The 13,534-nt window shown below is 45.1% G+C and overlaps 1 protein-coding gene across 1 annotated transcript in view; it reads right to left on the bottom strand.

Annotated features, from left to right (window-relative positions):
• Positions 1-12,566: 12,566 nt before the first annotated feature.
• The window catches only part of RPA2 (replication protein A2), a 66,642-nt gene continuing 65,674 nt past the window's right edge, over positions 12,567-13,534 (bottom strand). The window contains exon 9 of the mRNA XM_069225107.1: positions 12,567-12,920. Coding sequence (XP_069081208.1) covers positions 12,836-12,920 — 85 coding nt within the window. The 3' untranslated portion in view covers positions 12,567-12,835. The remainder of the gene's footprint in view (positions 12,921-13,534) is intronic.

Genomic DNA, 13,534 nt, shown 5'->3' with positions numbered 1-13,534 from the left:
TAGAGGATGGAGGGTAAAGAGATTATTGGCTCACCTTATGCAAATAAATTACGTAACACTGCTTGTCCTACCACGGCATTCATCCTGTCAGTAGCTTCCAGGCAGTAGTGCTGGGAGAAGGTGTGGGCATGTGTCCACGTTGCCGCTCTGCAGATCTGGTCCAGAGGGACTCCTGCGAATAGAGCTGCCGAAGTGGATACCGCTCTAGTGGAGTGTGCTCGGACATTGGACGATAACGGCTTCCCTGCTAACTGGTGGCAGAGTTGTATGGTAGAAGAGATCCAGCGTGCTATGGTCTGCTTGGTAACTGCCTTGCCTTTATTGATCCGCCCATAACTAATAAACAGTTGCTCAGATTTACGGAAAAACTGCTAGTCCTTTGTATATAGAATTTTAAACATCGTTTAATGTCTAGAGAATGTAATGCCCGCTCCGCTGTTCGCGGATTTGGAAAAAATGTTCTCAAAACCACTGGCTCATTTAAATGAAAAGTCGATGGAACCTTGGGGATAAATTTTGGATTAGTTCTTAGAATGACCACCTCTGATTTGAATTGAAGAAAAGGTGGTGAGACTGTGAAAGCCTGGATATCACTAACCCTCTTCGCGGAAGTGAGGGCCAGAAGGAGGGCTGTTTTCAAAGAAATATATTTCAGGTCTGCCTTATGAATGGGCTCAAACGGATGCTTCATTAATTGGGAGAGCACAATATTTAAATGCCATGGAGGTGGAGGACGGTGAATCGGCGGGAACATCCTGAACAAGCCCTTTAGAAATTGTTTTATTATCCTGGACGACCATAAAGATGGTGAGTGTGATATTTGTCGGAAATGGGATATAGCAGCGAGGTGGACCTTGATAGACGAATGGGAAAGGCCTGATTTCGCTAAATGCAACAGATATGGGAGGATCTGTTCAGGGCAGGATTTCAGAAGATGAACGTTGGAAGTTGAACACCATATGCAGGACCTTTTCCATTTGAACTTATACGTCCCGTTTGTAGATTGAGCTCTGGCACAGGCAAGTACCTCCCTGCAGTCTGTAGGGATGTCTAGGCCTTCAAATTCATAGAATTCAGGAGCCAGGCTGGTAATCAAAGAGATGTCGGGTTGGGATGACGGACCTGCCCCTGATTCGTTGTTAACAAGTCCGGTATTGTTCTCAGACGTATGTGAGGCTGCTCCGAGAGTAAGAGAAGTTCTGTGAACCAAAACTGGCGTGGCCATTTGGGAGCAATCAATAGAAGCCGGCATGGTTCCCTCTTCATTTTCTGCAGAAGTCTCGGGATGAGTGGAAGCGGGGGCAAAGCGTATACATAAATCCCTGACCATTTGATCAAAAACGCATTCCCCTTTGATCCTTTTTGCGGTCGCCAGCTTGCGAAGTGTTGGCATTTTTTGTTGTCTTTGGTCGCAAACAGATCCAGACTGGGCTTGCCCCAACGAAGAAAGAGGCGGGCGAGAACTATCTGATTGAGTTCCCATTCGTGGCAGCTGGTTCGAGTCCTGCTTAAGGCATCTGCCCAGGTGTTGGAGATCCCCGGGAGATGTTCTGCTCTGATGGATATCTGATGCTGAATCACCCAATGCCACAGTTTCTGTGCTTCTAGCGACAATGCCTGTGATCTTGTACCCCCTTGTTTGTTGAGGTAATGCATGACTGTGGTGTTGTCTGTTCTTATCAAGACTGAGGAACCCCTGATGTTGGTGAGGAAGGACTTGAGCGCCAAGGAAACTGCTCTTAACTCCAATACGTTTATGTGAAGAGTCTACTCCTGAGTGGACCATTTCCCTCTCACTGATAGATCTTGTTAATGTGCGCCCCATCCCTCTAAGGATGTATCTGTTGTTATAACATGCACTGGCTTGTCCTTTAGGAATGAGAGACCTTCCGAGATGAGGGGGGTATCCTTCCACCATTTGAGAGCTTGTGTTGCTGATGGGGTTATTCAAACTACATCGTCGAAAGAACCTTCTATTTGTTTCCATTGATTGTCTAATTGCTGCTGAAGTGTTCTCATGTACAGACAACCGTTTTCTATCAATGGAATGCAAGACGAAAGCATCCCCAGAAAAGACTTGTAAGTCCGAACAGAAGCGGACCTTCTTCTGCTGAGACGTGTTGCTAGATCTTGAAGTCTCTTCCGTCTGTCGTGCGAAGCAAAGGCTCTTGCTTGGACTGTGTCCAAGACGGCTCCTAAAAAGGTAATGTTCTGGGAAGGATCTAGATGAGACTTGGGGTAATTGACTGTTAAGCCTAGTGTCCCAAAGAGAGATAAACATGTCCCTGGCAACTTTAGTCATTGTTCGTGCTTTTATTAGCCAGTCGTCTAAGTACGGGAACACCTGAATCCCTAGTTGCCTGAGGTAGGCTGCAACTGGTGCCAAAACCTTGGTGAACACTCTTGGGGCCGATCTGAGGCCAAAGGGCAACACTCTGAACTGGTAATGAGTGCCGCAACCCTGAATCGTAAGAATTTCCGATGACTGGGGTGAATGGGAATGTGGAAATATGCGTCCTGGAGATCTAAGGATGTCATAAAATCCCCCCGGTTGAGTAGGCGTAGGACGTCTTGAAGGGAGATCATGCAAAATGATTGCTTTTTGAGGTATTTGTTGAGAGAACGAAGATCTAAAATAGGTCTCCAGTCTCCTGTCTTTTTCCGTATAAGGAAGAAGCGGGAGTAAAAACCTGTTCCGCTCTGGTACTTCGGTACGATCTCTATTGCTCCCTTCTCCATTAAGATAGCAATCTGCGCTAGAAGTTTGTTGAGATGGGCCGGCGGGGGACCTCTTGGTGGTACATGAGGGGGAGGCTGATTGAATTCTAGTGTATGTCCTCGGTTGACAATATCGAGCACCCATTTGTCTGAAGTAATCTGGGACCACTGGTGGAGGAACTTGGAAATTTCGCCATCTATTAGTGTTGGTATAGGGGTTGGACGCAGGCAACTGATGAAGGTCAATGTTTCCTTGCTGCCTCTTTGGCTTTATAAGTCGACTTTCCTCTCGTCTGCTGTCTGAAATTTGTGGATGACTGCTGTCGAAAGGTATGTGGCTGTTGCTGGCCAAAAGTGGAACGAAACTGTCCCTGGTAAGAAGAGTATTGACGGTATTGATGTGCGCCGCCTCTATAAGAAAAGCTTCCTCTCCCTCTCACTCCCCGAAAGGGCTGCCTTTTGTATTGTAATGCTCCCAGAGATCTGGCTGTCTCGGTGTCTGTTTTAATAGATTGCAAAGCATCATCTACATGCTTGCCGAACAAGAGCTCACCATCATAGGGCATGTCTAGTATCTTCAATTGTACCTCTGGTCTAAACGATGTTGCTTTCAGCCACCCCTCACGCCTGAGTACGGCTGCTCCAGCTAACTGGCGGAAACCTGTAGACGAGACGTCTATGGCGCAGACTATAATCTCAGCCGAGATCTTCTCACCCTCTTGTAAAATCTTGCACGCTTCCGCTCTATCTTCTGGTAATAGATCTATAAACTGCGACATATCTGACCACATCTGATGGTCGTACCTTCCCAGGATTGCTAAGGAATTTGCTGCTCTGACTGTAGTGGCTGCCATCGTTGAGAACTTTTTCCCAATCAAATCCAACCGTCTTCCCTCTTTATCTGGGGGGGCAGTCAAAGATGAAGATGGATTTCTGGACCTTCTCTGAGCTGGCTGTGATATGACCGAGTCTGGCTTAGGGTGACTAACCAAACATGCTGGAGAATTGTCCGGTGCTTTATATTTCTTTTCAAGTCTCGGTAATACTGCTGGTATGGAAGATGGAGTCTGCATGACCTTAAGCCCCTCTTCCCAAATGAAGTCAAGAATGGGTATAGCTCTTACTGACTTCCTAGTATCCTCTTTGAAGTCATATAGGAAACAGTCTGACTACTTTGATATTATTGGCAGTAGAAATCTTTTTGCAGCTCTTTCCATCACACTATGAAAACCACCAATGTCCTGCGGTGGAGAGTCCACTGGTGGAGGCGTAGAAGGAGATGGTGTTTGAATCTGATATTCATCCCATTCTGGAATGATTGAGTCAGTGTCCTGAATTTCACCTTCCTTCCTGCTCATCCTCTGACGAAGGGGGATCAACATCCTGTCCAGATGAAGGAACTGGGATAGGTTCCGTAGAAAACGATGGCCGAACAGAGGTGGATATTGGCGTATGCGGAGGTTGTACCGGGGTAGAGGAGCCAGGTGGAGGAAAACTAGAATAATAGTCCTGCATCATTTGCTGTAGATTAGCTATCAATGAAACAGGCATCTGAACGGTCTGCTCCTGCTGCTCTTGAGGTTGCAGGTGACTCTGCGTCTGCTGATCTAAATAAAGCTGGTCACTTTCCTCTTCATCCTCCTCCTGACATTTAATACGTAGTTCTGAGGGGCTACGTGCCACCGGGAAAAAAACGTCATCCGAATATACATCATTTTCCTCCTCCTCGTCAGCAAAGAGATGCTGCGGAGGTTCTGGTGTGACTTTACTAGGTGATGTATGGGATGGCAGTAGGAGAGAAGTCTTGCTTTTTATTGGCAGAATCCTCTGAGGTAGGTAAGGAGATGCTCCAAAATGCTTGGGTATAGGATCAGGAAATTGAGCCGTCGACGGAGTAGTCGGCAGCGGTACGTTCATCGATGGTGTTCTCGTCGACAGTGTAGGCGTCGACGGAGCAGTCATCGTCGATGCAAGCGTCGATGGAGTAGTCGTCTCTGAGGGCAAAATCGATTGCCGCGCCGTCGCTGCTTCCGTCGGTGGGATCGTCGACGAAAAGCTCCAGAGCTTACCCGTTGATGAATGCGTCGACGATAGAGACGTCATCTTCTTATCCGTCTACGGTTTCTTCGCGATCTTTAATGTGTGAGCAGGTGAGGGACCGTATTTTAAGCTCACCGACGTTATAGTCGTAGATGACAGCGGAGAGGAGGTAACAATCAGTGGCGAAGACTGAACCGTAAACGTGGCCGTAGCTTTTGTCGTCGATGAAGGAAGACCTGCCGTCGACTTTTTCCTCTTCTTTGAGGCCACTGATGTGTTGCTGTCCTCCTCCTCAGTAAAGGCTTCTCTGGCTTTTCTTTTCTGAAGCCAAAGTAGGAGCCTGGCTTCTCTGTCTCTGAGAGTTTTGTTAGGAAAAGTCCTGCAGATTTTACAGTCTTTGACCTTATGCTCTGGATGGAGACAGTATATGCATTCCTTGTGAGGGTCCTCACAATGAAGCCTTAACTTTCCACAGGTACCACAAGGTCTAAACAAACCTTTTCTTGCTGTAGACATGATGGAAGTACTACAGCAAAAGTGAAAGCTGAAGAATATCTCTTGAAGAGAAAGTAAACTGAGCTTAGCTCAGGGAGACTCCCTTACACACGACGTGCGGTAGAAAATCTGAGAGACTGAGCCTCTGTGCTGAGGATTCTAAAGGGGTGGTCTCGCCTAATTGGTTGAAGTTTGGGCTTTTTCTAATGAGGCTGATAGTTACAAAACTGAATGTGTTTTTTCCTATTGACTACAATAAAAAAATTAAAAAAAGAGAAAAGGTTTCTTTTTATCTATCTATTGCTTTCTATGTACCGTGGGACTCCAACTTTGAGGACAGGGAACGATTCAAGCATGTGAATCTATGAAAGATACCCCAATACTGGAGAAAGAAGATTCCACGCACAGCCTCCCGGAACGACGTGCAGCTGGATAACAAGCCGAAGCATCCACGCACAGACCCTGGGACATCTGTTAATCCCGCGATCCATAGGAGACGGTCCGCGTGCGGGGAAAACGACGCACGTCTTCCCCGAGTGAAAAATAACGACGCAAGTCCGTGTGACGTGGCGCAACCGACGCACACACCATTTTTCCTCCCGTAGAACGACGCACGTCTCCCCGCGTGAAAAATAACACCACAAGTCCGTGTGTGAAGGGGCATAACCGACGTGCACACCATTTTTCCACGCAAACCAGGTACTTTGTGCTTGAAAGAGACTTTGTTTACTTTTTAAAGACTTAAGACACTTCATATCACTTTTTAGTGATATCTTTACAAATTCATATTGCATCTTTGATCGTTTTGACCTGCAAATAACCAGATAAATATTATATATTTTTCTAAATACTGTGTGGTGTATTTTTGTGGTGCTATATTATGTTATTGTATGATTTATTGCACAAATGCTTTACACATTGCCTTCTAAGTTAAGCCTGACTGCTCGTGCCAAGCTACCAGAGGGTGGGCACAGGATAATTTGGATTGTGTGTGACTTACCCTGACTAGAGTGAGGGTTCTTGCTTGGACAGAGGGTAACCTGACTGCCAACCAAAAACCCCATTTCTAACACTTCCAGACATAACTGCAAACTCCTTTGATTCTTCAGCTGGAGACGAGACCCAGAGGGCCTCGCTTTCTGTTAAATGTGGAGATTTGTTGGGATATGTGCTTTATCCATTTTGCAATGCTGGTCTAATGTTTTCCCACAATTTCTGATGGCAAAGCTCCTCAAGTTTATAACAGATCTTTTTTGTACTGGCAGTTACCTTTTATATAACTAGAGGCACTAAGATATTAGCCTTGTTTCCAGCTTTGTGCAACTTACGTGTGATAAAATATTACAACATTATATTTAACATTTGCCCTTAAACCAGGATAACCTGGGCATACATTATATAACAAAAGCAATGTACATTAGTTGCCTACCAAAACATGTTAGGAGTTTTGGAAATAGGTATTTAAATTAAATCCAGGTGGTCCATTGTTTTTGTAAAATGTTATGAAGCATAGACTGTTTGAGGACTTTGTTTGGCTTCACAGCCTGTAGTCTCTTAACCATGGCAAGATGGGTCAGATCAATTATGAGTGAATTGTCATGAGTAAGTCCATGATTAGATGCCATAAACCCCTACCAGAATGGGCAACAAAGTTTTTACAGCCCCTAGACTTCCTGAAGACATCATGAAAACAGCAGACTTGTTTTGGGAATCTAAATTTAACCCGTTCTGTACCCAGGACGTAATGGTTACGTCCTGAGGCACAGTGCTGCTGTGCCCAGGACGTAACCATCACGTCCTGTGCACAGAGCCCAGAGGGAGCGCTAGCGCCCCCTCTGTGGGGTTCCCCCCCACCCCCCCAAGTCAGGGATGGAAGGGGAAGCCCTTCCAACCCCGACTCCCCCAACCCCCCCTGTGACGTCAGCGTGCAAGCTGATTAGTCACAGGGTCTCCCCCATCGCGCTGGAAGCTCTGCTTTCAGCGCGATTGAAAGTGAAATGCAAAGCATTTCTCTTTCAATCCCATGGGGGAGGCCCGGAGGGGCTTCAAAGGGAAGGAAATGTATTTCCTTCCCTTTGAAGTCTCTCACAGGTTTTCAAAAGCCGGATTGCTTACAACCCGGCTTTTGAAACCCCACTAGACACCAGGGATTTTTTTTTTTCCTGAAACTGTCAAAAGGGAGCGACCCCTTGGTCAAGGGTCGCTCCCGGGGGGGCATTTTTTTGGGAAGGCCTTTTCTGCCCCGTCTGGGGGCTGATCGGCCTATTATAAGCCCGATCTGCCCCCAGCGGGGGCAGAAACCTTTAGGCACCAGGGATCTTTTTTTCTTTTTGTAATGTTTTCTTTTTTTAGGTGGGGAGCGACCCCTTAGGCAAGGGTCGCTCCCCTAGGGGGCAATATATATTTAGGCCATTTCATTGGCCAGTTTTGATGAGGCCAATCTGCCCCCAAGGGGGGCAGAAACCATTAGACACCAGGGAGTTTTTTTTTTTGAGTGAATTTCACGCAAGGGGAGCGACCCCTTAGACAAGGGTCGCTCCCTTGGGGGGGGGGGGGGATTATTTTAGGCCATTTCTGCCCCCATCGGCCTATTGGTATTAGGCCGATCTGCCCCCAGAGGGGCAGAAACCTCTAGGCGCCAGGGCAATTTTTTTTTTTTTTTTTTTTTTAGAGATGGGGAGCGACCCATTAGGCAAGGGTTGCTTCCCTGGGGAGCAAATTGTATTTAGACCATTTCTGCCCCCCTTGGGCGCAGATTGGTCGATTTTAGGTCAATCTGCCCCCAAAGTGGCAGAAACCACTAGGCACCGGGGATTTGTTTTTTGGCGCCAATGTCACGCAGGGGGAGCGACCCCGTAGGCAAGGGTCGCTCTTGGGGGGGGGGGGGGGGGGGACAAATTTATTTTAGGTCATTTCTGCCCCCCCGGGGGCAGATCGGCCTGTTATCAGGGGGGGCAAAAACCTGTGGGCGCCAGGGCAAATTTTTGTAATGTTTTTTTTTTGTTGGTTTGCTTTTTTAGAGATGGGGAGCGACCCATCAGGCAAGGGTCGCTCCCCTGGGGAGCAAATTGTATTTAGACCATTTCTGCCCCCCTTGGGGGCAGATTGGCCGATTTTAGGTCAATCTGCCCCCAAGGGGGCAGAAACCACTAGGCACCGGGGATTTGTTTTTTGGCGCCAATGTCACGTAGGGGGACCGACCCCGTAGGCAAGGGTTGCTCCCGGACAGGGGGGGGGTCTGGGGGTGGGGGGGTGGGGGGGTTTGGTTGGTCAAATTTATTTTAGGGCATTTCTGGCCCCCCCCCGGGCCGGCTGAGCTAGAGGCCAAAATCCACAGGTAGGCACTTTGCAAAAAAACACCTCTGTTTTCTGTAAAAAAATATGTTGTGTCCACGTTGTGTTTTGGGCCATTTCCTTTCGTGGGCGCTAGGCCTACCCACACAAGTGAGGTACCATTTTTATCGAAAGACTTAGGGGAACGCTGGGTGGAAGGAAATTTGTGGCTCCTCTCAGAGTCCAAAACTTTCTGTCACCGAAATGAGAGGAAAAAGTGTTTTTTGGCCAGATTTTGATGTTTGCAAAGGATTCCGGGTAACATAACCTGGTCAGAGCCCCGCAAGTCACCCCATCCTGGATTCCCCTGGGTTTATAGTTTTCAAAAATGCGCTGGTTTGCTAGGTTTCCCCAGGTGCCGGTTGAGCTAGAGGCCAAAATCCACAGGTAGGCACTGTTTTCTATGAAAAAATGTGATGTGTCCACGTTGTGTTTTGGGCCATTTCCTGTCGCGGGCGCTAGGCCTACCCACACAAGTGAGGTATCATTTTTTTCGGGAGACTTGGGGGACCGCTGGGTAGAAGGAAATGTGTGGCTCCTCTCAGATTCCAGAACTTTCTGCTACAGAAATGTGAGGAACATGTGTTTTTTTAGCCAAATTTTGAGGTTTGCAAAGGATTCTGGGTAACAGAACCTGGTCCGAGCCACACAAGTCACCATGTCTTGGATTGCCCTAGGTCTCTAGTTTTCAGAAATGCACAGGTTTGGTAGGTTTCCCTAGGTGCCGGCTGAGCTAGAGGTCAAAATCTACAGGTAGGCACTTTGCAAAAAACACCTCTGTTTTCTTTCAAAAATGTGGATGTTTCCACGTTGCACTTTGGGGCGTTTGCTGTCGCGGGCGCTAGGCCTACCCACACAAGTGAGGTATCATTTTTATCGGGAGACTTGGGGGAACATAGAATAGCAAAACAAGTGTTATTGCCCCTTGTCTTTCTCTACATTTTCCCCTTCCAAATGTAAGACTGTGTAAAAAAGACGTCTATTTGAGAAATGCCCTGTAATTCACATGCTACTATGGGCAGCCCGGAATTCAGAGATGTGCAAATAACCACTGCTCCTCAACACATTATCTTGTGCCCATTTTGGAAATACAAAGGTTTTCTTGATAGCTATTTTTTACTCTTTATATTTCAGCAAATGAATTGCTGTATACCCGGCATAGAATGAAAACCCACTGCAGGGTGCAGGTCATTTATTGGCTCTGGGTACCTAGAATTCTTGATGAACCTACAAGCCCTATATATTCCCGCAACAAGAGTCCAGCAGACGTAACAGTATATTGCTTTCGAAAATCTGACATTGCAGGAAAAAGTTACAGAGTAAAACGTAGAGAACATTTTTTTTTTTTTACCTCAATTTCAATATTTTTCTTTTTTAGTTCTTTTCTGTAGGAAACCCTTGTAGGATCTACACAAATTACCCCTTGCTGAATTCAGAATTTTGTCTACTTTTCAGAAATGTAGCGGTTTCTGGGATCCAGCTTTGGTTTCATGCCCATTTCTGTCACTGACTGGAAGGAGGCTGAAAGCACAAAAAAATCGTAAAAATGGGGTATGTCCCAGTAAAATGCCAAAATTGTGTTGAAAAATTGGGGTTTCTGATTCAAATCGGCCTGTTCCTGAAAGCTGGGAAGCTTGTTATTTTAGCACCGCAAACCCTTTGTTGATGCCCTTTTCAGGGAAAAATCCACAAGCCTTCTTCTGCAGCCCCTTTTTCCAATTTTTTTGAAAAAAACAACATTTTCACTGTATTTTGCCTAATTTCTTGGCCTCCTTCTGGGGAACCCACAAAGTCTGGGTACCTCTAGAATCCCTAGGATGTTGGAAAAAAAAGGACGCAAATTTGGCGTGGGTAGCTTATGTGAACAGAAAGTTATGAGGGCCTAAGCGCGAATTGCTCCAAATAGCCAAAAAAAGGCTCGGCACAGGAGGGGGAAAAGGCCTGGCAGCGAAGGGGTTAAAACATACTATTTTAAAACTGATTCCATGTGTCTGAGTGTGATAAGCTATACACAGGTCATGGTTGACTTACTGTGCTTCAAACAGAATTTGAAATTCTCACAAGTTGTGAGATTTAGATCTGATTAAACCATGGGGATAAGGGTCATTCCTCCCGACCACTCCCTTGATCTGCTGTGGTCTGTCTTACATTCAGTCCAAATACTTCTCAGGTTGGTCTGCTGCAATTCATAGGTAAGACTTTTTGCCTTCAGGGAGTTTCCCTTTGACTTTCTGGACTTCAAAAGGATAATTTATGGATACATGGCTTGACCACAAGTTTAAAGATATATTTCTTGATTGGTGGATTGACTTCAAGACTGCAAAGAAGAAAAGGGCAGTCTGTGATAATAGTTTTTACAGAAGTAGTGATTAGGTCAGGGGATAAAGTCATACGGTACTGGACGCTTAGTGTGCTACTGTTCATCTTTGAATAGTGGAAATCTGTACTAAATGTATTTGCTACGCATTTTTTCTCTGAGTTTTCAGCAAAAAAAGGTTTCAGGTCATTTTCACCTCCTTGTCTTTTAAATAATCTAAGCATCCTCGTGATTGCATGGGAGATTTCAAATAAATAGTTCTCTCTCACTATGTAAACTGTTGCATGGTATCATTAGCTTGAGGAAATAAACAGGGCATTTCTGCGAAAAGGTACAGAAAGAGCGAATTTGCACAAACAGTAGGTACACATTCTGGGAGCACTTAGGCATATCTGTTAACAAATGTTAGCACATTAAATACAGGTCTACTGGCTTTGCCAGTGCTTGAGTACTGAGTTTCTTCACTTCTGGCAGTCAGCTGTGAATCCTATAAGCCCCTCCCGGTTCGGGCATATTTCCATTGTTCACAGTTCTTTTCAAAGTGAAAAGTACAATGAAGTTAAAGCAGAACCACAAGCACTGAAACTGTTATATATTCACTTCAGTGAGCTTTGCAACAGGTCTAGGGGCAGCTGAAAAGTGCCCAGTCACACAATACAGCAGCAAGGTAGGGACAGCAATCAGCTGAGCCGCCACGCTATCCACAGATCAATGTGCAAGGAAATTAAAGTAGATGTAACAGTGCATGTTGCACTATTAGCTATGCACATTCATACACAGCGCGTAATGACAATAAGCAGTCCTACCTACCTGCTGTGCCCAATACTGGAGGGTGAACAAATAGGTAATTATTTGTCTGTTAGTGAAATCATTTTACATTGGTTACTGAAATAATTTTACATTGGTTAGTAATCAAACAGTAATTTGGCTCCCTTTTAACCACCTTTCCTATCCCCGGACAGGAGTACTTGCTTAAGTCTTGAAAGGATACCAAAGCTGAGCATATACCTTACCATCATTTGAACAAGTGACCTACAGGATACTCGTGCAGCACCACAGCTGGCAAAGAAGGTACTAAGGTGCACAAATGTACTAGACCCTGCTCTTCCTTTTACAATCATCCATGGTGTTGCTGACTTACAATACATGGGTGGTCACCAAGTCATTCCGTATTCACAGGTAACTAAGTTATCTCCAAAAAAGGTATATTCTTTGAACATACCTTTATAGAGAAGATATTCTAAAGCTGAATTAAAAATGGTTTATGGTACCTGAACAGCCAATTTAGTGACTGCAAAGCATGCAGCTACAGTTCACAAAATTGAAGGCATGCAGGAGCACAAACAGGGCAGCAGAGCAGAGGATCTTGGGGACTACTAGGGTAGGGCTCGGCTGCAGCATGCAATTTTAGAGACCCTTTCTTTTTCTGCAAATATATGTCATTTTAATAGCAATGTTGTTTATGTATAAAAATTAAATTATCACAATCAATTTAAAACTGAACTTCAAAATGTAGTTACTTTTAAAGAGCAGGATCCTTCAAGAATACAGAGAAAGTGGAAGCAGTACAACCTTCTTCTCGATACAAGGTCTTCTAACTTAGTTTATAAATTAAAACCAGCTGCCAGCCAATCAGTCTTTCAGAAATTCAGAAACTCATCTATGGAAAATACAGCAAACTTTAATTTGAATTTCAGTCTTTTTATGGATCCCAGCAAAGCACAAAGCAAGTCATCTGCTCCTAACCGAATACAATGAGGCCACAGGACCATCAGGTACATGGTTCCTGAACAGTTTGAATGCCTGCTTGCTGCAGGTGAGGTTTCCATATACACTGGATGGGTTCACAGAGAAACAAAATGATTTCCCTTGAGGTGGGATTCCATGATCTGTCAGAAAGAACGCACCAACGGAGAAATAAGGCTGCGTCATTTAGTCGCCATCGGTAGACTTGTAATGTTCCTCATCCACAGTAGAATATATGTGACCTTCATTGCTCAGAAACTCCACGGCTTCCCTGAAGACAATAAAGAGAAATAAAACAATCAAAATAAACAAACTGCAAAATTGTACATGCACAGGTCAAATCAGAAAAGCATCTTTAAAGGAGAAAAAAAAACAATTGCTTTCCGTTTTAAACTATTTTTTAGCTTGGTCATACAAAGTGTTATAAGCACTCTAAATGTAGGAGTGGAAACAGTAACAAATGCTGTAGTCAAAATGAGCTTAAGGAGAATTTGATTACATATCATTAACAGGTTTCTGATGAATTAGTGAGGTGTCGGAGTGCCATGAAAGTGACAAGTCAAGGACAATGAAATCTTAAGGCTTCTTGTTCTAGACTAGTGAATTGTTTTAGATAAAGTACAACTTTCTCTCTTTTTAACATAGAAACTATCCAGTTGTCCTGATATGGGGAAGTAGTGGCACACCTCGAAGCTAACACTTTTCAAGCCTGGCTGAACATATTTTTAGCTCCTGAATGATATAACCTTTTCGAGAAGAGGTGACACAGTTATCCAGGGACAGAAGGCCAAGGCCATCTACTATGGCACAAGACTTTTACCATTTTCACTGGTTTCAAGTGCAGAATATGGAGAGGAGGACCCCCAACACTCTCCTGCAAACAGG

This window comes from Pleurodeles waltl, chromosome 3_1, assembly GCF_031143425.1.
Source record: "Pleurodeles waltl isolate 20211129_DDA chromosome 3_1, aPleWal1.hap1.20221129, whole genome shotgun sequence".
Taxonomy (NCBI): domain Eukaryota; kingdom Metazoa; phylum Chordata; class Amphibia; order Caudata; family Salamandridae; genus Pleurodeles; species Pleurodeles waltl.
Note: the sequence above shows the minus strand (reverse complement) of the source record. Positions and strands in the feature narration are given on the sequence as shown.